Raw genomic sequence first — 22,876 nt, 5'->3', positions numbered from 1 at the left:
TCAAAATATGTAAATGTAAATACCTGTTTAAGGCGTTAAGCACAATTTTGAGGTACTTTGTTGTTGAGCTTTTTGTTTTTCTGAACTTTAATGTCAGAGGAATTTGGACTTTACTCTGGCAGCTGAAGTTAATTTTTAATTTTCAGCTTTTTAAGATTAAACCAGTGATTTATTAAAATTGTTTGTCATATGTGACACACCATACTTCTCATGTTTAAGATGTCTATGTGTTGCTAGCATGACCACTTTCCAAACTTTTCACATTTTATATAATCTTTAAGGCTCAATTAACCAACATTTGACAAATTATACTCAATCCACAGATAATACTTTTTACTTGGTAAGTTTGTAATGACTTTACTTATAGTGGAGTATTTTTTACAGTGTTCACTGGTATTTGTATTTCAGAAGAAGATCGGAGCTTCTTTCCAACACATTAACAATTAGAGTAATGTTAGGGAAAACTCTAAAGAAGGCGACAATGGCAAATAGAGGAGGCACTGGTACTGCTCATATTTAAAATGTAAAGAAAATTACCGGGCCAATAAATGCTGCTATCATGGAAAGGATGCCGACAGAAACAGACATAATCATCCTGGTTCTTTGAAAGCGGAGGACAACTCGGATCAAAGAGGCCTTCTCCAGGCCCACCTTGGCCACTTCTTCCTCCCAGAGTCTCTGGAGCCTGAGCACAATGCAAACAATCAGCCTTGTTGATTCTATACCAAGTTAAAACAGTTGTGGAACACTCAACGTAGTGGAGGTTCCCTGTTATTTTGGAGAGAGACTTCAGACAAAAACATTGATCAAATTTGGGGTTTGGTCTTTTCTGATTCCAAAACATTCTGGACTTGTGGAAAGAATACACAAATTAGTGTTTATTTTACAAACTTTTTCTATTTGTGCCTTGAATTTTCCTCAGATAATGAATTATTTGCATATATAAACATCATATTTAATTTGTAATCCAAAACAATGGTGATATCTGATATATATGCATACGTTACCCTATCTACATGAAGTGTCTCCCCTCGTCCCCCCAACCCCCAATCAGTTAGAAGAGTGTCTGACCTTTCTCCGCTGCTGTGGGCTACATCCAAAGGAGACAGCTTGAGAGAGCTCATATCCAGCTTATTCCTGAACAAGGCCCACATCATGGGGGTCATCCAGAGGAAGGTCGTGAAGGAGAAGAAGCCTGCATTGTCTATAGGGTGGGACCTGCACATTGACACACCATCCATGAGGAAATGGGTTAAAATATGTAGAACTGCATGGCCAACTCAACTAGCCCAATACTGTATTTGTACCGTGTATCCTCTATTGGATTATTAAATCATACTGTAATTTGTTTGGTGAAAGTAAACAATGATGTCATTTACTTCTTTTATACCTTATTTTGAAGGAGTTACTCATCTGTCCACTTTAGCAGACATCATGCATAAATGGCAACTGTATAAAAGAAGTGGCTGTGGACTAGAGTTTTGACTGCTGACATTTTGTATTTTTGACCCGACATATTGTCACAAAAGGGTGGAGCTGAGTACAACCAAACAATAAAGACATTTTAAGGTGACCAACGTGTTAGAATTAACTTTTTATGAACTGAAAACACACAGAAAGGGTTGCCGTTATAAGATGAAAACAAGAGAGCACAAAAACCTGAAAATACCCTGGTAGTGAACTCTCAATTACAAGGTAGCCCCGCCCTGAAACATACTCTGCTTTTCTGTATGTTTTCTTCTAAATGGTAACATAATTTACTAAGTGCAATAGCTGCCCACTGCTCCTACTACTAGGATGGGTTAAATACAGAGAACACATTTCACTGTGTGTGCTGTGTGCTCTGCATGTGTCACCATTAAAGAGGGTTTCATCCCTCCCGATTCTATCTATCTATCCATCTACATTGAACAAAAATATAAATGCAACACTTTTGTTTTTACTCCCATTTTTCATGGGATGAACTCAAAGATCTAAAACATTTTCTTTATATACAAAATAACCATTTCTCTCAAATATTGTTCACAAATCTGAAAAACTCTGTGATAGTGAGCACTTCTCCTTTGCCGAGATAATCCATCCCACCTCACAGGTGTGGCATATCAAGATGCTGATTAGACAGCATGATTATTGCACAGGTGTGCCTTAGGCTGGCCACAATAAAAGGCCACTCTAAAATGTTCAGTTTTATCACACAGCACAATGCCACAGATGTCGCAAGTTTTGAGGGAGCGTGCAATTGGCATGCTGACAGCAGGAATGTCCACCAGAGCTGTTGCCCGTGAATTGAATGTTCATTTCTACCATAAGCCGTCTCCAAAGGCGTTTCAGAGAATTTGGCAGTACATCCAACCGGCCTCACAACCGCAGACCACGTGTAACCACACCAGCCCAGGACCTCCACATCCAGCATGTTCACCTCCAAGATCGTCTGAGACCAGCCACTCGGACAGCTGCTGCAACAATCGGTTTGCATAACCAAAGAATTTCTGCACCAACTGTCAGAAACCGTCTCAGGGAAGCTCATCTGCATGCTCGTCATCCTCATCGGGGTCTCGACCTGACTCCGGTTCGTCGTCGTAACCGACTTGAGTGGGCAAATGCTCACATTCGATGGCGTCTGGCACGTTGGAGAGGTGTTCTCTTCACGGATGAATCCCGGTTTTCACTGTTCAGGGCAGATGGCAGACAGCGTGTGTGGCGTCGTGTGGGTGAGCGCTTTTCTGATGTCAATGTTGTGAATCGAGTGGCCCATGGTGGTGGTGGGGTTATGGTATGGGCAGGCGTATGTTATGGACGACGAACACAGGTGCATTTTATTGATGGCATTGTGAATGCACAGAGATACCGTGACGAGATCCTGAGGCCCATTGTTGTGCCATTCATCCACGACCATCACCTCATGTTGCAGCATGATAGATAATGCACGGCCCCATGTTGCAAGGATCTGTACACAATTCCTGGAGGCTGAAAACATCCCACTTCTTGCATGGCCAGCATACTCACCGGACATGTCACCCATTGAGCATGTTTGGGATGCTCTGGATCGGCGTATACGACAGCGTGTTCCAGTTCCTGCCAATATCCAGCAACTTCGCACAGCCATTGAAGAGGAGTGGACCAACATTCCACAGGCCACAATCAACAACCTGATCAACTCTATGCGAAGGAGATGTGTTGCACTGCGTGAGGCAAATGGTGGTCACACCAGATACTGACTGGTTTTCGGACTCCCCCAGACCCCCCCAATAAAGCAAAACTGCACGTATCACAGATTTTTCAGATTTGTGAACAATATTTGAGAGAAATGGTTATTTTTTGTATATAGAAAATGTTTTAGATCTTTGAGTTCATCTCATGTAAAATGGGAGCAAAAACAAAAGTGTTGCATTTATATTTGTGTTCAGTGTATATTAAAGAGGATTTTAAACTAGTCATGAAGACCATAAACTCACCAGGAAAATGTTTACTGAGGTAATAAATCAAGTGAGAAGTTCGGTCATTTTCTCATAGACTTCTATACAATCGTTTCGTCATTATTTTTTGCACCATTGGTTAATTTAAGAGAGACTGCAGGTTTAAGGCACTTCACTTTTTAAACTCTGAGGTTACTAGTTGGTCAAACGTAGGTGCCATGAATAAAAGTGTCACGATCTGTCTGTGTTGTGTTTTGTCTTGTCTTTTTCTGTCTTTGGTTTCATGTTTTATTGTGTTCACCCCCTGTCTTGCCTGTTGCTGTCTGTCTGTTTTCCCTCCTACCTGATTACCTGATTGTGTTCACCTGGTGCCCCTGTGTTTTCTCCTCCCTCCTCACCTGTGTCTTGTTTGTGTGATTAGTCTTGTGTATATATATTTAAGTTCTGGTTTTTCTGTCTGTCATTGTTGGTTCATTGTTTGTCTTTGACTGTGTCACGGGGTAGGGTTCTGTTTTTTACACTTTGGCCTTGAAAGAAAGGTATTTTTTTAGCTCCTTGAAATAAAGGTTTTTCTTTGAAATCTGCATTTGGGTCCTGCCTGCTTCACTCAACCCTGACAAAAAGGGTTAGCAAAATGAATCAAACGATATATAAGAGCATCAAAACAGGATGATGTAATCAAAAACACTTACTGCGAAGAGGACCAGCGGAAGGGCTTGAAGGTCTGCATGCTTTGGTTGTATTTTCCAAACAAGGTGGGGTGGGCTCTTTGTCTGTTGTCCACAACAGGATGTTCTTGACTGGAGGCTGAAGATTCATTTCTCCGTCGGAAACCATCTTCTGTCTTCAGAGTCATGGATACGAAGAGACAGAGAGAGAGAAACAGAGATGGTGGGGAGAGACAGACAGAAAGAGAGGGGACCTTTTGTCAATATTTCGGCTAAAAAGTCTCAGAAGGTGGATCAAACAAATCTGCCACACAAACACAGGATGCAGGAGAAACAATAGGAGAGAAAAAGGTCTCCGGCAAAGGAAGCAATATTTGAAGAGGCCAGGAGGGCTCTGTTTGTTTACTTACAGAAGAGCCTTTTCCAGCAGGCCTAATGTCCTTCTCCAGAGTATAGTCATTCTTCATTTTTCCCTGTTTTGAGGGCAGTAAGCATGTAAAGTCACCAGAAACATTGCTAGCCTAACATATTTCTAAAAGCATTAATGCTGGTAATAGAAATGCTATGCACTGGATGACCAAGAATAACGCACAGGAGCTACAGGGGGCTGGATCAGTTGAACGAGATTCAACAATGGCGGGCTAATATTCCTCTGTTAAGCTAAGGGAAGTATCTGCATTTAGAGACAGCACAAATCTCACCACAGAAAGTATCTATGGATGTACTAACTACTGTTGCCTTAACCTATGACGATGGTTATGCTGTGCAAATATACAAACACCCTGCTAATACGTCCTGCTAGCTGTAGCACACAGAGGTGAAGAAGTATACGTCGAGTTGGCAGATAACATTAGCTGCACACAAATGCTGCCACTTTTTAAACAGAGGTAGCGCTTTGATAGCGCTATGTTCTGATAGTGATCCATGTAATGAAGGTATTTGTTGACTATGAAACCGTAACGTATACTATAGGCTGATTTTTGGAGTTGCTGAACAACATTTTATTGTAGCAGTATCTGTTTGAGACTTTTAGTGAACTGCCAAAAGCACATACCACAAATACCACATTTACCAAAGTTCAATACCTAAATAAAATGTTCAGTTATTCATACTTTACGAGTATTTTCAGTTTATGTTACTTTGTAGCACACTTCTAATCGACTACATTTTGGATGCCAATATTTTACTTTTGACTTACTCCACATAATGTATCTAAACATTACACTTTTTAAAGCAGGACTCTTACTTCTGTATGTTACTATTTAGCAATGTTATTTAAAAAAAAAGTAAAGAATCTGAGTCGAGTATACTTCTTCCATCACTGCTCAATAGTACGGCGACCAATCATTTGGCTGCAGGCCATGAGCATTTCGAGCTCTGCAGTTCATCACTTTACCTTTACAAGGCACTTCAAAACAAAAGAGCAGGTCAATAACCTCGGCTGATTTAGTTTACTTATTCATAATATTTAGATGTTCTTCCTGCTGGTGTACTGTCCCTTTGCTGCTGTAGCACCGCCATTGTCTCTACTGTGTCACTTATGAAGTATGATCTTATGTTGAGTTGTTTTTTGTACTAACTGTATAGCCCCAGTCTACCTCTGTGTATAATACATGCTTCACAAATAAAGCAGCCTTTACCTTTTTACAATTTATATTGTATTCATTTTATATTTTACTCCTTTATTTAAAATGTGCACTATTTTATGTCTTATATTCCCTTTTTGTATTTGCATTGTGTATTATATAAGTATTTTTTTTAAAGATTGTTAAGAATGCTTCTATATATTTCTTGTGAATTCATAACGAAGACAAAAAGCCATGTCTTTGATGCAATTGTGTCAATGAATTACAGAGCCCCCCCCCCCATAAACACTGTGTCAAAGTTCCCACCGCAAAATGAAATGCATTTCCATGAAGATGAGTCCGTGTGACCCTTGCACAGTAAAACCCACAACATGCTGATGATACTGAATCCCTTACAAACAGGAAACATTTATAAAGGATTTCTGATCAGGTGTAACAGCTGTGTGTGTTAGATTTATGTCACACCTAAACGCACCAAATCTTAAACACACAAAGCCACAGACAGTACTATTTATACTGTAGGGATGTGTAGGGGTCACAGCTTTTTTAGTCCTGAGATGACTGACTATCAACGGTCAAGTGAAGGCAGAGGTGTCTTAATACTTTTTAGTCAGGGAATAAAGTCCAGTGAACACTTGAAAACAAGTTCAAATTGAAGAGTACATCTGTTAGGGACATTTCTTTAGAACACATTACTGTGCATTTTCAAATATTAAATCTCCACTCCAGAAATACTTCACTCCATGTTGATCAAATATTTCATCACTATATTTGAAACACATGACGTCCACATATATACAGATGATACTACTTTATACTATTAGATAATTAGGTAAATGATGAAATAATACAAAATAGTTAAAGCACATTACTGTTTTTTTTCCCACCAAACAATCACTTTCACAGGTGAAAAAATATCATTCACACCAAGTGTTTTGTTAATATTAAGCTAATTTAGCCTCCAAAAGAAAAACAATTATACTATTTAAACGTCCATTTATAATATAGATTTAGTACTAAACTAGCTACAGTGTTGCATGATGGGTGAATACTGTAAGGGCTATATTTCCCCCAAGTGCCTTTTTTTGTATTTGTTTGCAGTCCAGGAAACTCCATTTATTTGTAAACCACAATTTACAACTGGGCTAAATATATTTACATTGTAATATTTAGTTCCCAGTGTTTTAACCAATGGCTCTCCATCTACTAATCATAGGTACTAATCCTTAATTCAGGGGTAGACATTAAGGGTACAATTCCACTGGCACTCCGGGCCAGTAGATTTTCATTATCACCGGCCCCACCATTGTAACCACTAGCCCAAGAACATTCGTCCAAAAAAATCGACTCTAATAATGAAGAAAATGAATACATTTATTGCAATAGTAATGTATGCACAAACTACATTACTACTTGTACTACAACATTTGAATCATCAGTTCTTCCTAATTTTCCTCAATTGTTCATATTTGGTTTATTAAAATTATTATATTGTGGTCATTGTTAAAATCTGCTATTATCATTATTACGAGTATATTATTATTTGTATAATGCGCTTTCTGCCTTCCTGTCATTAGGAGTTAGAAATGTAATGGCTATGTAATAGCCTACTGTAGATTATCCTAAACTGCTGGGACATTTCCCTATAGTGAATATACCTTTATATTTTCTACTCTTCACTTACTTGTTACTCTTACAAAAGACCTTGTTCATAATCATATTGAAGCCAAATCCATCGATCAAGCCGGTGTGGCTGAAACTTCCTCTCCCTCTTTTTCTCATACTCCCTGTCACTCACCTTTAACTCATCCGGTGACTTTATTTTATTTGAAGATTGTTTTTTACCCGGCGCTTGGCCGGTTACCGCTGGGTGAAAAGTTAGGACGATTCTAAGGGCCCGTGACTGACAGGGGCCCAAACTATTTTAGAACATTAAGAAAAAAATGTTTAAGTAACCAATGTGATTATCTTTTCATGGGGCCCAAAATCCCTGGCTGTCGCATAACATATTTGGCAAAGAGGACTTTTTACAACCCAAAAACAGGCAAGATCATCAAATATAAAGTAAACCCGTTAAGATATTTGACAAAATCAAGCTTTTGCGGCAATACATTGTATGTAAATAAAACAACTTATTTCTTATAAGGCTTGATTCAAACTAAACTGAATATCAGCTATAGCTGGAGTTCAATGACACATCTAAAGCTTACATTGATATCAGCTAACTAAAATACAAAACACACTAAACAACTCAAAAGTCTTTCACACTAATTATAGCCTACCTGAGTCTAGTGAAAGTATAAAGTAGCAGACAGTACCTCTGTGTGGAGGAGAAGGGAGACCCTCGGCAGCTTGTTGAGACTGGACCTAAATCGAACACTGCAGCAACATGTTACCCTGTGTTACATAAGTGTATTTTTATGGGATCAAAGGTCTGCCTGTTCAGAGGTAAACTTCCTTTTAACGTTGGAGGACAATGCAGTTAACCTGCTAACACCTCTTCAAGTCAGCAAAATGATTCTTAGTGATCAAGACGAGTGGGGTGATATTATTTGTTGAAATCCTAATAATAATAATAAAACAAATAAAAGTGCACAAGCATTCCATTTGATGTCATTTCAGGGAGCCTCTAGCCAGCCCAGTCTACACACGGTCTGTAGGGGGGTCAACAGAGACTTTTATGTCTAATTTGGGAAAATCTACAATGGTGTGTGTTTTATTAGGTGAAAAATATGCTGTCCTATAACTTTAGAAGAAGTGGGTAGATTATCCCTTACAGATGGGCATACACTTAAGATGTTTTATTTTAGTTTAATTCCTACTGTACTTACTGTAACTGTTCGCTTGGAATATCAAGCCAAAGTTTATGCTTAATGTGCAGGTAGAAAGAAGGATATAAAACGGTTCTAACCAAGGCTCAGTCCTCTGTGCAGTGGGGTGGGGTTCCACTCTGACCCGTGGTCCTTTGCCGCATGTCATCCTGTTTCTGTCCCCCATGCCTGATCTTTGGCTATACCTTTAAAGATAACAAGAAGAAGAAGAACAACAACAAGGCCTATGATTGGCCTTATCGCAAATCATACAGTTACAGCCAGCTGTGAAGACACATTAGCGTTGAAGACGGCGAGGTGAGCCTGACAGGTTAGGGGTGTCAAAATCCTTTTAGTCCAGGGGCCACATACAGCCAAATATGATCTCAAGTGGGCCAGACCAGTAAAATCATAGCATAATAACCTATAAATAACAACAACATGCAAAAAAGTACATTCTGAAAATTCTCACATTCAATTAACCAACTTTTTACAAATTGAATTATTTGACATTAATTTCCACATAATGTGTAGTCATCCTGAAACACCACCATATACTAAAGTGGGAGCTATACATGAAAAAGGTGAAGTTATCCCCCTGCCTTGTAAATGTGTAAAACCAGTACAAAATACATTAGATTTGTTAAAATTGCGGTTCATATATTCTCTGTAGCTTTTACACTTTGCAAAGTCATCCCGTGTCAGTATTGGAGCCTCTGACCAGCCAGTTTTGAGTTGTGATACGTAACAAATTGGGAAAATCTGGAGCAGCTGGGTAATATGTAGTCAATATGGCCTCACGTGTTATCTTCACCTGTGAGAGGTCAAGAAGAGTCCAGAAGGGTGATCCAGAACAGCCCCTGACCCAGAGCAAGGCAAAGTCACAGAGCCACTTACCTATGTTCACTAATGTCATATTTTTTATCCTAAAAAATGTCATATCTATAATGAATCATGAACAATTATAGAATGCAATAAAATACTAGTTATAAGCACTGTGTGTATGTAACTGTACCAACTCACTATACAATAAAACTACACTGTAGGTCATTGTGTGTAGGTGTACTTGCACAATAAAAAAAACGGAAACATAAGTAACATTTGACTCCAACTGGGGCAGATTTATTTCAAACATTTTACCAACACACTATAGGCATGTAAAAACAAACATTTTACCAACGTACTATACAATAAAACCACACTGTAGGTTTGTAAAAACAACAAATATTTTACCAACACACTATACAATAAAATCACACTAGGTATATAAAAACAACAAGTTTTTTTATTTTTTTAAATAAACACTCGCAAAACGTTATACCTACCTGAACTTTATATCTACCTGAATGTTCCAGTATTTAGGTCGTGCCACTCCCTGAAACAGTTCTTTTTGACAGTGAAGCACAGAGGGACCTGGCACTTCCTGCAGTACACAGGTGTCTTCACCCTTTTGAGTCCAGCATCTAGGCACCTCCTGCAGTTCTTCCTGACCTTGGTGGCATCTTCCCCATAATACTCGGGCATGCATGTGAGTGGTGGAGGAGGGGGTGGTGGAGATGCAGGGCCTTCACAGGGTTCTTACACCTTTTCCAAAGTCAAATTCAAGCACTTTTCAAGCATTTTCAAGGTGCATTTTCAAGCAGCTTACAGCTGTTGTAAATTACATATTAATATACACATACTCAAATGATTATTTCCCTACCTCACATTAAATCAGATGTTCTTTATGCTATAAACAACCAAATGTGTGTTTCGTGATAGCATTCTACACGAGGATGAAAAATTAAAGAAAAGAAAACAAAGTTTAATATTTCAAAATGAGTGACCTGTACGTAGACTGGACATCCCATATAACCTGGCTGAGCCAATATAAAACAATCAGCCAAATAACTTTTCAATACATTATTGATTACTATTTTTGAGGTACTTTTAGGTTGGAAGTGAACATAAGTCAGAGGTACATGGTGTACTTCTACTCCACTACAGTTCAGAGGTACATGGTGTACTTTTCCTCCACTACATGTATTTAATACCTTTAGTTACTTCACAGATGTGGATGAATGGTGTGAAATATAACCAAGTGTTAAATCAGACTTTAGTTCCACCTGGAGTAAATCCACTAGCTACCCTGCAGTATACAAAGTCATTCAAATTGCACCTTTACCAGCTTTGAGAACACTTTCATGATCAATCATTATAAAACACATCATATATATTATTCTGAAATGGACCAATCTGCACAACGACTACTTTTACTGTCGCTACTTTAACTATATTTTGATGATAATACTTTTCTACTTTTACTTGAGGAACATTTTGAATGCAGGACTTTTACTGTAACAGAGTATTCCTACACTCTGGTACTTCTACTTTTACTCAAGTACAAGATCTGAGTACTTGTACTTTTACTCAAGTACAAGATCTGAGTACTTATTCCACCTCTAGTAGCGTATTAGTCTGAATTGTAGCCACAAAATAGGAAAATAATATTTACAAATGTGTACAATGATTTGTAGGTAATGCTGACTACTCAAGACACCTGACTTATACATCTGCAAAGGAAGACTGTGTTCATTCTACAATTACATGGGATTAAAGCAAAATGTAGTTTTACTTGTATAATACTTCAATTTGATATAAAAGACAGTTTGTTTTCATCTGTTTTCAAATAAACAAAGTATTGGCTTTCAGAATATTAAACTTCCATCCATCCATCCATCTTCTCCCGCTTATCCGTGGTCGGGTCGCGGGGGTAGCAGTTCCAGCAGAGAGCCCCAAACTTTCTTTTCCCTGGCGACATCAACCAGCTCTGACTGGGGGATCCCAAGGCGCTCCCAGGCCAGCGAAGAGATATAATCCCTCCACCTGGTCCTAGGTCTACCCCTTGGTCTCTTCCCAGCTGGACGTGCCTGGAAAACCTCCCTAGGGAGGCGCCCAGGTGGCATCCTAACTAGGTGCCCGAACCACCTCAACTGGCTCCTTTCGACGCGAAGGATATTAAACTTGTTTCGGCAAATTCAGATGATAAATACAACTTTGAAACTTGTAACGGCATAATTACAAGCAGAGAACGGACTAATGTAACATCACAGCAAGCATAACAACAGCCGGTGTTTCTTGTGAGTGTTTCCCCGGTACACAAACACACGCACACACTCGCGACCTTCCCCCAGACCAGTAATACAAATGTGTCTTCGGGTCAATGTGACTGATTTCGATAGAGCAAGTCACATTTGGTTTAGGCACGAAACATACTACCAGTTGTTGTGGAAATATTTTCCAAGGCCCATAACTTTGACCCAGTTTATCAGTTCAAACTGTCCTGACTGAGCACACGCACCTCGTAAACCTTGGCTGCTGTGCTCTCAGTGTTCTGTCTCCCTGTTCCTGCCTGTTGGCGTCAGCTGATAGAGGTGTTATGATTCTATGTTCCTGCCTGTTGACGTCAGCTGATAGAGGTGTTATGATTTTATCTTGTTATGCAGCAGATTGATGATGCTCTCAGAACTAGTTAAATACATGGGTCTGAGGTAGAGTTCTTGAGAATTGACGTGGCAACTCTACCGTGAAGTCAGAACCTCTGGCTCTTGGACTTGTGATGTGAATCTCTCCGGCCGTTAACTCCAAATAAACCATTAGTGTTTGACATCAAAGCTCCTGCTCTTCCCGTGTCTCCTTCCTGAGTCGGTGACTCCCACTGCATTGCTACACAGAAGTTTCCCTTACACCAGTAGAAATACATTGCTTTCAAAATCGCTCTGTGTCAAATCAATAGATTATATTTCGTGACTATAACACGAAATGCCGTGAGTGCTTCATCCTCTGAACACCACACGATGGCGACTGTAACGCACATATTAACATAGGTACGCTCCTCTGAAATGATTGTCCCCTGCAATTATTATTATCCCTCTATCGAGTTCGCTATTCAGCTCGCTAACGTTAGCTTAAACAAACATAACATGCAACGTTAGCCTAATCTAAAATGCTCTACTACGGCGTACCTTTCATGTGGCTCGTCAGCGCAGATTCTCGCATCGTTATTTTTGCAAACTTTGCAGGAGGCTACTCGTGGGCTTAACCCTCGTCTTAGCCATGGCTTGTATTTGTCTTCTACTAGCCAACGCTCGTTGAAACGGCAACCTCCTGGCACACAGTCATCTATCACTCTCATCAGAATGCCTAGGTCACACGTAACACAAACACTTGCAGGTCGCGCGCATAGCGCGGGAAGGCAGCAGCGGAGCTGTTTTATGTAGAAGCGAAGCAATTCTTTTCTTTTAATCTAAAAAGCGAACTATTCAGTCAGACAGCAATTTATTATAAAAGTAAAGCATTTACATTTTCAAGCACTTTATCTCAATTGCAGGCACCATTCCCAAAATTCAAGCACTTTCCCAACCTTGAAAACACCACGTCAAATTTCAAGCATTTTCAAGGATATCAAGCACCCGTACGAACCCTGCCTTCAGCAGGGCCTTCAGCAAACTCCAACAATTCTGCAGCAAGCTGCTCCCTGAAAGTCTTCTGGGTGTGTGGCTTTGTACTGCTGGGGTCACTCCTCATCTAATAAATGTGGAAAAACAAAGAGATTAGATTAATTCACTGGCTTATATTTATAGGATAATATTGGACTATAAATGAATAATATTACACTAAATAAATAAGTAAACACATGTATATATTCATTCACTGGCCATTCATTTAGAAAATGTAACTCCAAAAAGACAAGTAACACTATTTAGCATTTTGCCTAATCATTCCTGTAGCTTCTTGGCTAAGCTAGCACTGTGACGCAGTTCCACCAAACACATAAGTAATATATAAAAACAGAGAGATTACATGCCTTTCCCGTGGTGGAAGTTCAACATCCGAGTCACTACTGTCCGGATCCAGGTCTGGCTGGAGGAGATCTTCATCATCCGACGAAGAGTCATCTAGTATGATCATAGCCCCGCTATCGTCAGCTAGCATCTCTAGCACAGGTGCTCGGTGGTGAAGCTCTCCCTTCTGGCTGCGTAATGCGTAATGGAGCCGGAGCGGGCGTAGTTTATACTACGCAGGATCATATATTGGAACCCATTGGTCGATTTGGGTGATTGACACCTTTTCTGAACCGTTAGAGCCAATAGAATCGAGTGACAGTTAGTAAATCCCGCTAAACACTTACGTCAAGTAGAGAGAGGTTTGCGTAAACAGCACGTGAGACAGCATTAGCTCGGGACTGCGAAACTTTATACCTACTCTGCTGCCATGAATGTAATGATAGATTATCAGGAACAATTCTAAAGTGACTAAGAGACATTGGATTAACCTTAAACAGCGTTTTTATTCCCTTGAACAAGAGCTTTGATCACAAAACAGCAACGGTAAAACATAATTATTGTTATGGTTTTGAAAACTGTTGTTTTTTTTCTTCTCTGTTCTGGCTGCTAGCTCAGTGAGTTTGTGTCCTACAGTGATGATACTTATAACAAAAATAATCTGTGGAGTATCAGCTTTCAGGTGATATGTAGTTTGTGCAGAAAATATTAAGTTTTAAAGATCGTTTTGAATAGTTAGCACCGGAAGTAGCATCTGCCCGTTTTAGCTAAGGGCTAATGCTAACGCTTCTTGTGAGAGTTGTGTTTTGTTTCGGTAAAAATGATTCGTATCGTCAGTTAGCTGAGATTCTTCTCGTTAATCTGGTATAACGCATTGATAGGTTTTTAAATATTAAGATGCCCTGAGACACAGTGTTGTGAAGAAAAAAAACAGGGTCAGTGATCCATGATCGATTTTGTTATCTATTATCGGACCTGAGGCCATATGTTTTGGACACTCGGGTAAAGAGAGGGGCGGAGTTGTCAACTGATCACCATCTGGTGGTGAGTTGGGTCGAGTGGCGGGGGAAGCCTCTGGATAGACCTGGTAAGCCCAAACGTGTAGTTCGGGTGAACTGAGAACGTCTGGAGGAGGCCTAAGTTCAGGAGGCCTTCAACTCACACCTCCGGCGGAGCTTTTCGGGCATTCCTGTGGAGGTTGGGGACGTTGAACCAGAGTGGTCGGTGTTCAAAGCCTCTATTGCAGAAGCCGCGGCGGGGAGCTGTGGTCTCAAGGTCTTAGGTGCCTCAAGGGGCGGTAACCCTCGAACCTCCTGGTGGACACCGGTGGTCAGGGAAGCCGTCCGACTGAAGAAGGAGGACTTCAGGGATTTGTTATCCCGGGGGACTCCCGAGGCAGTTGCAAGGTACCGACAGGCCCGAAGGGCAGCAGCCTCAGCCGTGGCCGAGGCTAAGCAGCGGGTGTGGGAGAAGTTCGGAGAAGACATGGAAAAGGACTTTCGGGCGGCACCAAAGTTGTTCTGGAAAACTGTCCGACACCTCAGGAGGGGGAAGCAGGGGACCATCCAAGCTGTGTACAGTAAGGATGGGACGTTGTTGACCTCAACTGATGGAGTGTTAGGGCGTTGGAAGGAACACTTTGAGGAACTCCTGAACCCGACAACTCCGCCCTCTATGTTAGAGGCAGAGCTGGAGTATGACAGGGGATCAACACCAATCTCCTGGGGGGAGGTCACTGAGGTCGTCAAACAACTCCACAGTGGCAAAGCCCCGGGGGTGGATGAGATCCGCCCAGAAATGCTGAAGGCTCTGGGTGTTGAGGGACTGTCATGGTTGACACATCTCATCAACATTGCGTGGAAGTCGGAAACAGTACCGAAGGAGTGGCATACCGGGGTGGTGGTTACCCTTTTTAAAAAGGAGGATCAGAGGGTGTGTGCCAATTACAGAGGCATCACACTACTCATTCTCCCCGGGAAAGTTTACTCTAAGGTACTCGAAAGGAGGGTAAGGCCGATTGTCGAACCTCAGATTGAAAAGGAACAATGCGGATTCCGTCCTGGTCGTGGAATGACGGATCAGCCGTTTACTCTCGCAAGGATCCTGGAGGGGGCCTGGGAGTACGCTTATCCGGTCTGCATGTGTTTTGTAGACTTGGAGAAGGCGTATGACCGAGTTCCCAGGGAGTTACTGTGGGAGATGCTGCGGGAGTATGAGGTGAGGGGGTCTCTACTCAGGGCCATCCAATCTCTGTACTCCCAAAGCGAGCTGTGTCCGGGTCCTCGGCAGTAAGTCGGACCCATTTCCGGTGAGGGTTGGCCTCCGCCAGGGCTGCGCTTTGTCACCAATCCTGTTTGTAATATACATGGATCGGATTTCGAGGTGTAGTCGTGGGGGAGGAGATCTGCAGTTCGGTGGACTAAGGATTGAACCACTGCTTTTTGCAGATGATGTGGTTCTAATGGCTTCATCGGTCTGCGACCTTCAGCACTCACTGGATCGGTTCGCAACCGAGTGTGAAGCGGCTGGGATGAGGATCAGCACCACCAAATCTGAGGCCATGGTTCTCAGCAGGAAACCGATGGACTGTCCACTCCAAGTAGGAAATGAGTTCTTACCCCAAGTGAAGGAGTTCAAGTATCTCGGGGTCTTGTTCTCGAGTGAGGGAACAATGGAGCGTGAGATGTGCCGGATAATCGGAGCAGCGGGAGCGGTACTGCAGTCGCTTTACCGCACCGTTGTGACAAAAAGGGAGCTGAGCCAGAAGGCAAAGCTCTCTGTCTTCCGGGCCATTTTCATTCCTACCCTCACCTATGGTCATGAAGGATGGGTCATGACCGAAAGAAGGAGATTGCGGATACAAGTGGCCGAGATGGGTTCCGCAGGGTGGCTGGTGTCTCCCTTAGGGATAAGGTGAGAAGTTCAGTCATCCGGGAGGGACTCGGAGTTGAACCGCTCCTCCTTCGCGTCGAAAGGAGCCAGTTGAGGTGGTTCGGGCACCTAGTAAAGATGCCACCTGGGCGCCTCCCTAGGGAGGTGTTCCAGGCACGTCCAGCTGGGAAGAGACCAAGGGGTAGACCTAGGACCAGGTGGAGGGATTATATCTCTTCGCTGGCCTGGGAGCGCCTTGGGATCCCCCAGTCAGAGCTGGTTGATGTGGCCAGGGATGGATGGATGGATGGATGGCAACTTTAGTTACATTTCCATGACTTTGGGAAAAATATTGTTTTCCATAACTTTTCCAGGGCCTAGAATTTGCATTTTAAATTTCCATGACTTTTCCAGGTTTTCAATGACCGTACGAACCCTGAACAAGGGTCTGTAAATGCAATGAAAACATTTGGCCACAGCAAATCATTTATATTAACATTTTATTTTTTACTTTTGAATACTTCGGTACAAAGGATGTATTGAATAATTTAAGTGATATATGTGTATATAAATCATTAGTCAAAACAGGGCTACATTTGATTGAATTATAAAATGTATATGTGGTAAAATGAAGAGCCTATAACAATTCGTCATGACGACAACTTCAACATTCCAACAGCAGTTGATCATTTGCATTCGCTAAGTGAGACATTTAGGATTACTTTCCAATATTGTGTACATAAAGAGCTTACTGTACTAAATGTCATGTCACCACAGTAGGAATATCAAGGGTGTAGAGCGTGTCATAAGACATTAACTGTTTGCCGTCATTGTTCAGCAACACTTTAGTTTAGACATTGCTATTTGTAAGTGAGAAAGACTGTTGACAGGTCTGCTGGATTACCTCTGTTTAGACAGTTTTGTTGGTGTGCTCTTATGTTAAAATGCAACGTCACAGAAAATGTTATCTTTAATAACACGGTTTGAACAGCCGCTTCACAAGTTCAATTCAAGAACTCACAAAACATTCGTCATCACATCTAAATTATTATAAATATGAATAAATAAGGTTTACAGAATTGTAACCACAGCAGTATACATACTGTAGGGCTGGGTGTCCCCACAGATTTCCTGAAGCCATTTGATTCAGATTTATAAGGTAAAAATTCAATTAAACATAAACAAATCTTTATTGGTTTGATCATAGTCATTTTAGTTACAATACCAATAATGCTTGACAAAAGAACAGAAAAAGGATACAATTTGAAGAGATCAATCTCTGGATTTTATGAATTGCTATTGGATCATTTATATGAGGATGGATTTGAATAGGAAAATCTATTTTTTTAAAACCAAGTCATAATCATGGTTATTTACTGCTTGCTAATTTCTATAGCAAGGGATGAACAGAGAAATCAAATACGAGTGAACACAATATCATGTATTTTTTGTAGCATTGTGTTCTGTTAATGTAATGCAAGATTATGCTAAAAATCAAGCATTTTAAAGGTCCCATGTCATGGCCATTTCTACTGATCATATTTCCATTGTTGAGGTCTACTAGAATAGATTTAAATTGTGCAATTTTCCAAAATCACATTGGTTTCTCATACAGCATCTCTAGTATGTGTATTTACCAGGTATTCACTCTCTCTAATAATAATAATAAATAATATTTTTATAGCGCCTTTCAGGAAACCCAAGGTCGCTTTACAAGTCGGGTAAGGGGGGGGGGGGGAGTAGGGGAAAAAAAGGCAGACAGGTTAAGGGGGTGGGGGGGGGGGAAGTAGCGGACAAATAAACCTATTAAACTAACTATACAGTGGCGAAAGCCTTGGTAAAAAGGTGCGTTTTGAGGGCTTTTTGGAAAATGTCCAGGGTTGGGGCGCTGCGGATTTCGGGGGGGAGAGAGTTCCAGAGGGTGGGTCCTACACGGCTTGTTGGAGCTCCTAGGGTTAACGTCGGTATGAACAGAATTGTGCCAAAACTCCGCCAACTGGCTGCAGTGGGAGACTCCCCTGTGCACATTCTGTGCCCCGCGCACACACTGGAGAACTACGCAAAATCAGCTGATCACAAGGTTCACGCTCTGTGGTCAAGCTGCTGCAGTTTGATTTACACCAAAGTGGAGTAAAACACACAGTTGCAAACTTCCTCAGGATGTTAATGGAAGAGTTTGAAATCAGACAGAGGTGGAAGAAGTACTCAGATATTGTACTTGAGTAAAAGTAGAAGTACCAGAGTGTTACTCTGTTACAGTAAAAGTCCTGCATTTAAAATGTTACTCAAGTAAAATTAGGAAAAGTATTATCATCAAAATATAGTTAAAGTACCAAAAGTAAAAGTAGTCATTGTGCAGATTGGTCCATTTCAGAATAATATATATGATATGTTTTGTAATGATTGATCATTAAAGTGTTCTCAAAGCTGGTAAAGGTGCAGCTAATTTTACAAATTAGATCAAAGTAAAGTACAAATATCTAAAAATTGTACTTAAGTAGAGTACTTGAAGAAGTGTACTTAGTAACTTCCCAGTTCCCACATCTGAAATCAGATATGACTTCAAGTCATGTGATAATTTCTTAGTATTTGACCTCAGGAAATGCAAGGACTTCACAGTTTTGGCAACAAGTTTTGGAGAAAGCATATCGGAGGCTTAAAAAGAGACAGGGAGGTGCATCTTCATCATCTTCATCATCTAGCATGCAAGAAGTGTAAATAGAGGACAGTGAAGGAGACGCTGAGGAGGACCACACTTCGTGTGGGGTGAGTACCAAACGCTGTCTCCTGGTACTCATCTGAGTAACTCACTAAAAAAGTTATGTGCACCCCTGTTTATAACGCTGTGAGCATGGGTCTGCGGAGAGCATTTCTCTGCGATCCCAACTTGTCTATTACCAGCGTTCAGGGAGCTCTATGCAAGTCAATGGGGACTCCCTGTTAGTTAGCCAAGGGATCCTGGTGTGTGAGGTGCTCCGCGGATTGGTCCATTTGGGCCAATCCGGTCATTTGTTGTTGATCTGGGTGTTCACACATCACAGAACCCAGGAAGCAAACAATGGAAAAAGAGAAATCTCCAACGAGGCGTTCTGGGCAGGTCTTAGGTTAGAGTTTTACTCTCTACAGGGTGTAATTTGAGGGTTTGTGACTTTGCAGACCGTTTACATGCAGAAAAACCTTCATAACACACAAGGGCACGGGTAATAACCGGAAAAGCATGACATGGGACCTTTAAGGAGTATATTTCAACTAAAACATTTTCCAAACTTTGTGTGAACTGTGCAACTTTTGGAGTGTTTCAGGACAATGCAGGGAGTCTTGGACGATTGACCATCTTTAGGAACAGAAACCTTTTTGTTATGATACCTGTTGATACTGACAACTAACAAGATAACATTGTTTATAAATGAATAGTTGTACATCAGCACATCTTGAACAACCCTCCTCCTTATAGAGAAGCTCCTCAAATTCCCAATGAGGCATTGTGTTTTCTTCCTTTAAGAGCACAGCATACAATTCATGATCAGGTGTAAGTGCATAATGTGATATGAGCATGCCAGGTTGGCACCTATGTTGTGAGACGCAGATAAAACAAATACTGCCAGAGTTTGCACAGTGCTGCTGCAGACAAATGAATATAGACACAGGTCAAATGTCAACTTTAACCAGCTCATCCAGGATTCATAGTCCTGTGCAAATACACCTGACACCTCTCACCAGCCAAATTAAACTCCACAAGCCAATTCATGATAAATGTGCTATCTTTTTATCTTTGAGGCAACAAGGAAACAAAAAAAAACACAATACACAAACTCTACTACTCTCCCCCAAACTGCTAATGATTCAACAAAAGCCTTTAATATCAAATGAATATATATATATATATATGATGTTTACTGCTGTCATGCTAACTGCTAATGATTCTACAAAAGCCATAAATATGAAAAAAGGAACCAAAGTAATACTATACTATCTTTACTACTGCCATGCTATCTGTTTCTATTAAACAAAAAAATAAACCAACATCAAACTTTTTTTCTGTCAAGCTAACTGGAAATGTTTCAACAGAAGCCTTGAATATTAAAAAGACATCCAAAGTAAGAGCAATCTTTTGTAAACAAATAACTTGCTGAATGAGCGTGTGTGTGTGTGTGTGTGTGTGTGTGGCGGAGGCTCCGGGCTGTACACGGTCATCATCTCGGGCAGACCCAGCTCCTCAGGCTCCATGACCCCAGGTGCTATGTGTTTAGCCTCTGGAGAGCTATTCTCCTCCCCACACAGGCTGTTGAATGACTCATGAGAGGGGTGTGCAAAAAAAAGTTTTCATTTTGTATAATCATTTTGCGTAAAGATGGCACTCAAGGGCACACTAGTGGAGGTGTTCCTGGCGGGATTTGAACTCACAGCCTTCCGATCTTCAGCCCACCTCACTATCCATTAGATCAATCACTACCCTCTCAAATGGAAATATGTGTTTACATAAATGGTGACCACACCGTTTGAGACCCACTGAGAACTTAAACTAAGTTAACTATCTAAACACTCAGAGAGTCCTTTACCTCACCTGAGCTGAGGTTATCCCGAGCTTGAATGACACACAGAGACCAATCAAGGGCTTTGATTTATGATCTGTATGACAGTGGCCATGTTGGCAGGCCACATCATGTAGACAGCCAGTCACCCTGTGTGAGGCAGGCCACTTAACGAGGCGAGATCAGAGCAAGGGAGCGAGGGATCATTGTCCACAAGTTAATCGATCGCAGATGGCGTCGTGGTCACGGACGAATAAATACAAAAAAAAATTATTAAAAAAAAGAAAGGGTCGCGAAATATACTTGGGGGGCCGTTAATATACCTGGGCGGCCCGCCCAAGTATAGTCTATGTGTGGGAAACCCTGCATAGCAAAAATAAATACATGACATGCAGGAAGAGCAAGAGCAGCATATACAAGCATTAACCACATGGCAGTACACTATAGCAGCTACGATATATAAAGTGCAAGAGAAGATTAAAGTGCAAGAGAAGATACCCCTGTGTTAAAGTGCAGCGGTGATCGCACGTCTGTTTGTTTCTCAACCATTCTTTGAGTTGACCTTTAAAACTATTGAGAGTGGGACAATCCCATATCTCAGTTGGGAGGCTATTCCAGAAAGAGCTGCCTTTAATGGAGAGGACATTTTGTCCAAAAGTGGTCCGTCTGCGGTGGACTTCACAGTCTCCTCTGGTTTCTGACCTAGTGCAGCGTCCAGTGTGTTTTTTGTGGATGAATTCCCCTAAGGGAGGGGCAGTCCATGTAAAAATTTATAAATAAAGCACATGCTTTTAAAAGACTTAAAATGGTCACAACTCAAGAAATTGTGTTTCTCCAGGATGGTACAGTGGTGGTATGAATTTGGCTCTGTCAAAAACCTTGATAGCTCTCTTGTACAGCTGTTCTATGGGTTTCAGGTTTGTGGCACAAGCAAACGACCAGTTTGTAAAACAGCATTCAATGTGGGATAGAATCATACAGTGGAGGTATGACTTTGCAGCATTGACAGTTAAGAAAGGTCTAATTTGTTTAAAATGTTGCAAGTTGAATTTAATGGTATTGGATACTTTCTTAAAAGTCAAGTTCGACTCCAGTATCACTCCAAGATACTTGGAGTGGGGGACTAGTTCTATTGCTGCTCCGTTTAAAAACACATTGTGTTACGATGTGTGTAGGAAGCAGGACCCAAATGCAGATTCAAGTGACAAAAATATCTAATTTATTTCAAGGCTAAACGATTTAACAAAGACTGAACAGAACACTCACCGCAGACCAAGTCATTACACCAGACGAACCGAAAAATACAGACAGAAAAACCAGAACTTAAATACACACAAGACTAATCATACAAACAAGACACAGGTGAGGAGGGAGGAGAAAACACAGGGAGACCAGGTGAACACAATCGGGTAAATTAGACACACCAGGGAAACTAACGACAGGGAACCACAGACAGATCTAAACCAGACAAAACACAACGCAGACAGAAAACCAAAGACAGATCTAGACAAGACACAACGTAGACAGAAAACCAAAGACAGATCTAGACAAGACAAAACACAACACAGACAGATCGTGACACATTGGATCCTTCGATTTTGACTGGTCGTTTACTGAACATCATGCATACTGTTTTCTTTGCATTTAACTGTAAGCAAATGTTGTTCAGCCAGTGGTGAACCTTGTCCAAAGCATTTGAGAGACATGATGAGATCATTTCAGTGTTTTTCCCACGTACAAAGATGACCGCATCATCGGCATGCATTTGCACATTCAACTCAGGACATACATTAGGCAAGTCATTAATGTACAGAGAAAACAGTAATGGTATTTTTCTAACAGCTATCTTAGAGACGCTGATGGTCTGTAATTGGACATCATTGCCTTATTCCCAGATTTAAAAATTGGTGTCACCGTGGCCACTTTCCAGGATGATGGAACTTCCCTCGTGCTGATAGATTGATTTACTAGCATACTAATTGGTTTTATTAGACCATCAATATGTGTTTTTATAAAGTTGGTGTCGAAATCATCTGCATCCCTAGCCTTAGAACCTCTTAACCCTAAGATTATATGTTTTACCTCCACCTCTGTGATTTCCTCCAGGTCAATAACGGGGTATGTATCCACAGTCGGGCTAGGTGAGACCTCAGATGGCGGGAAGAGCTTT

At 41.1% G+C, this 22,876-nt stretch overlaps 1 protein-coding gene across 2 annotated transcripts in view; it reads right to left on the bottom strand.

Annotated features, from left to right (window-relative positions):
• The window catches only part of abcc12 (ATP-binding cassette, sub-family C (CFTR/MRP), member 12), a 57,748-nt gene extending 35,753 nt beyond the window's left edge, over window positions 1-21,995 (bottom strand). The window contains exons 1-7 of one of the 2 annotated variants that reach the window (XM_034233757.1): window positions 21,973-21,995; window positions 8,582-8,725; window positions 7,989-8,049; window positions 4,495-4,557; window positions 4,109-4,260; window positions 1,072-1,218; window positions 538-685 (exon numbers count right to left, since the gene is read on the bottom strand). In XM_034233757.1, the coding sequence (XP_034089648.1) occupies window positions 538-685; window positions 1,072-1,218; window positions 4,109-4,260; window positions 4,495-4,557; window positions 7,989-8,049; window positions 8,582-8,667 (657 nt within the window). In that variant the 5' untranslated portion in view covers window positions 8,668-8,725; window positions 21,973-21,995. Of the gene's footprint in view, window positions 1-537; window positions 686-1,071; window positions 1,219-4,108; window positions 4,261-4,494; window positions 4,558-7,988; window positions 8,050-8,581; window positions 8,726-21,972 lie in introns of those variants that run through there. The other variant, XM_034233758.1, reaches the window with a different exon arrangement.
• Between the last annotated feature and the right edge of the window lie 881 nt (window positions 21,996-22,876).

Source organism: Gymnodraco acuticeps, unplaced genomic scaffold (genome assembly GCF_902827175.1).
Source record: "Gymnodraco acuticeps unplaced genomic scaffold, fGymAcu1.1, whole genome shotgun sequence".
Taxonomy (NCBI): Eukaryota; Metazoa; Chordata; class Actinopteri; order Perciformes; family Bathydraconidae; genus Gymnodraco; species Gymnodraco acuticeps.
This window is presented reverse-complemented; position numbering and strand designations above follow the sequence as displayed.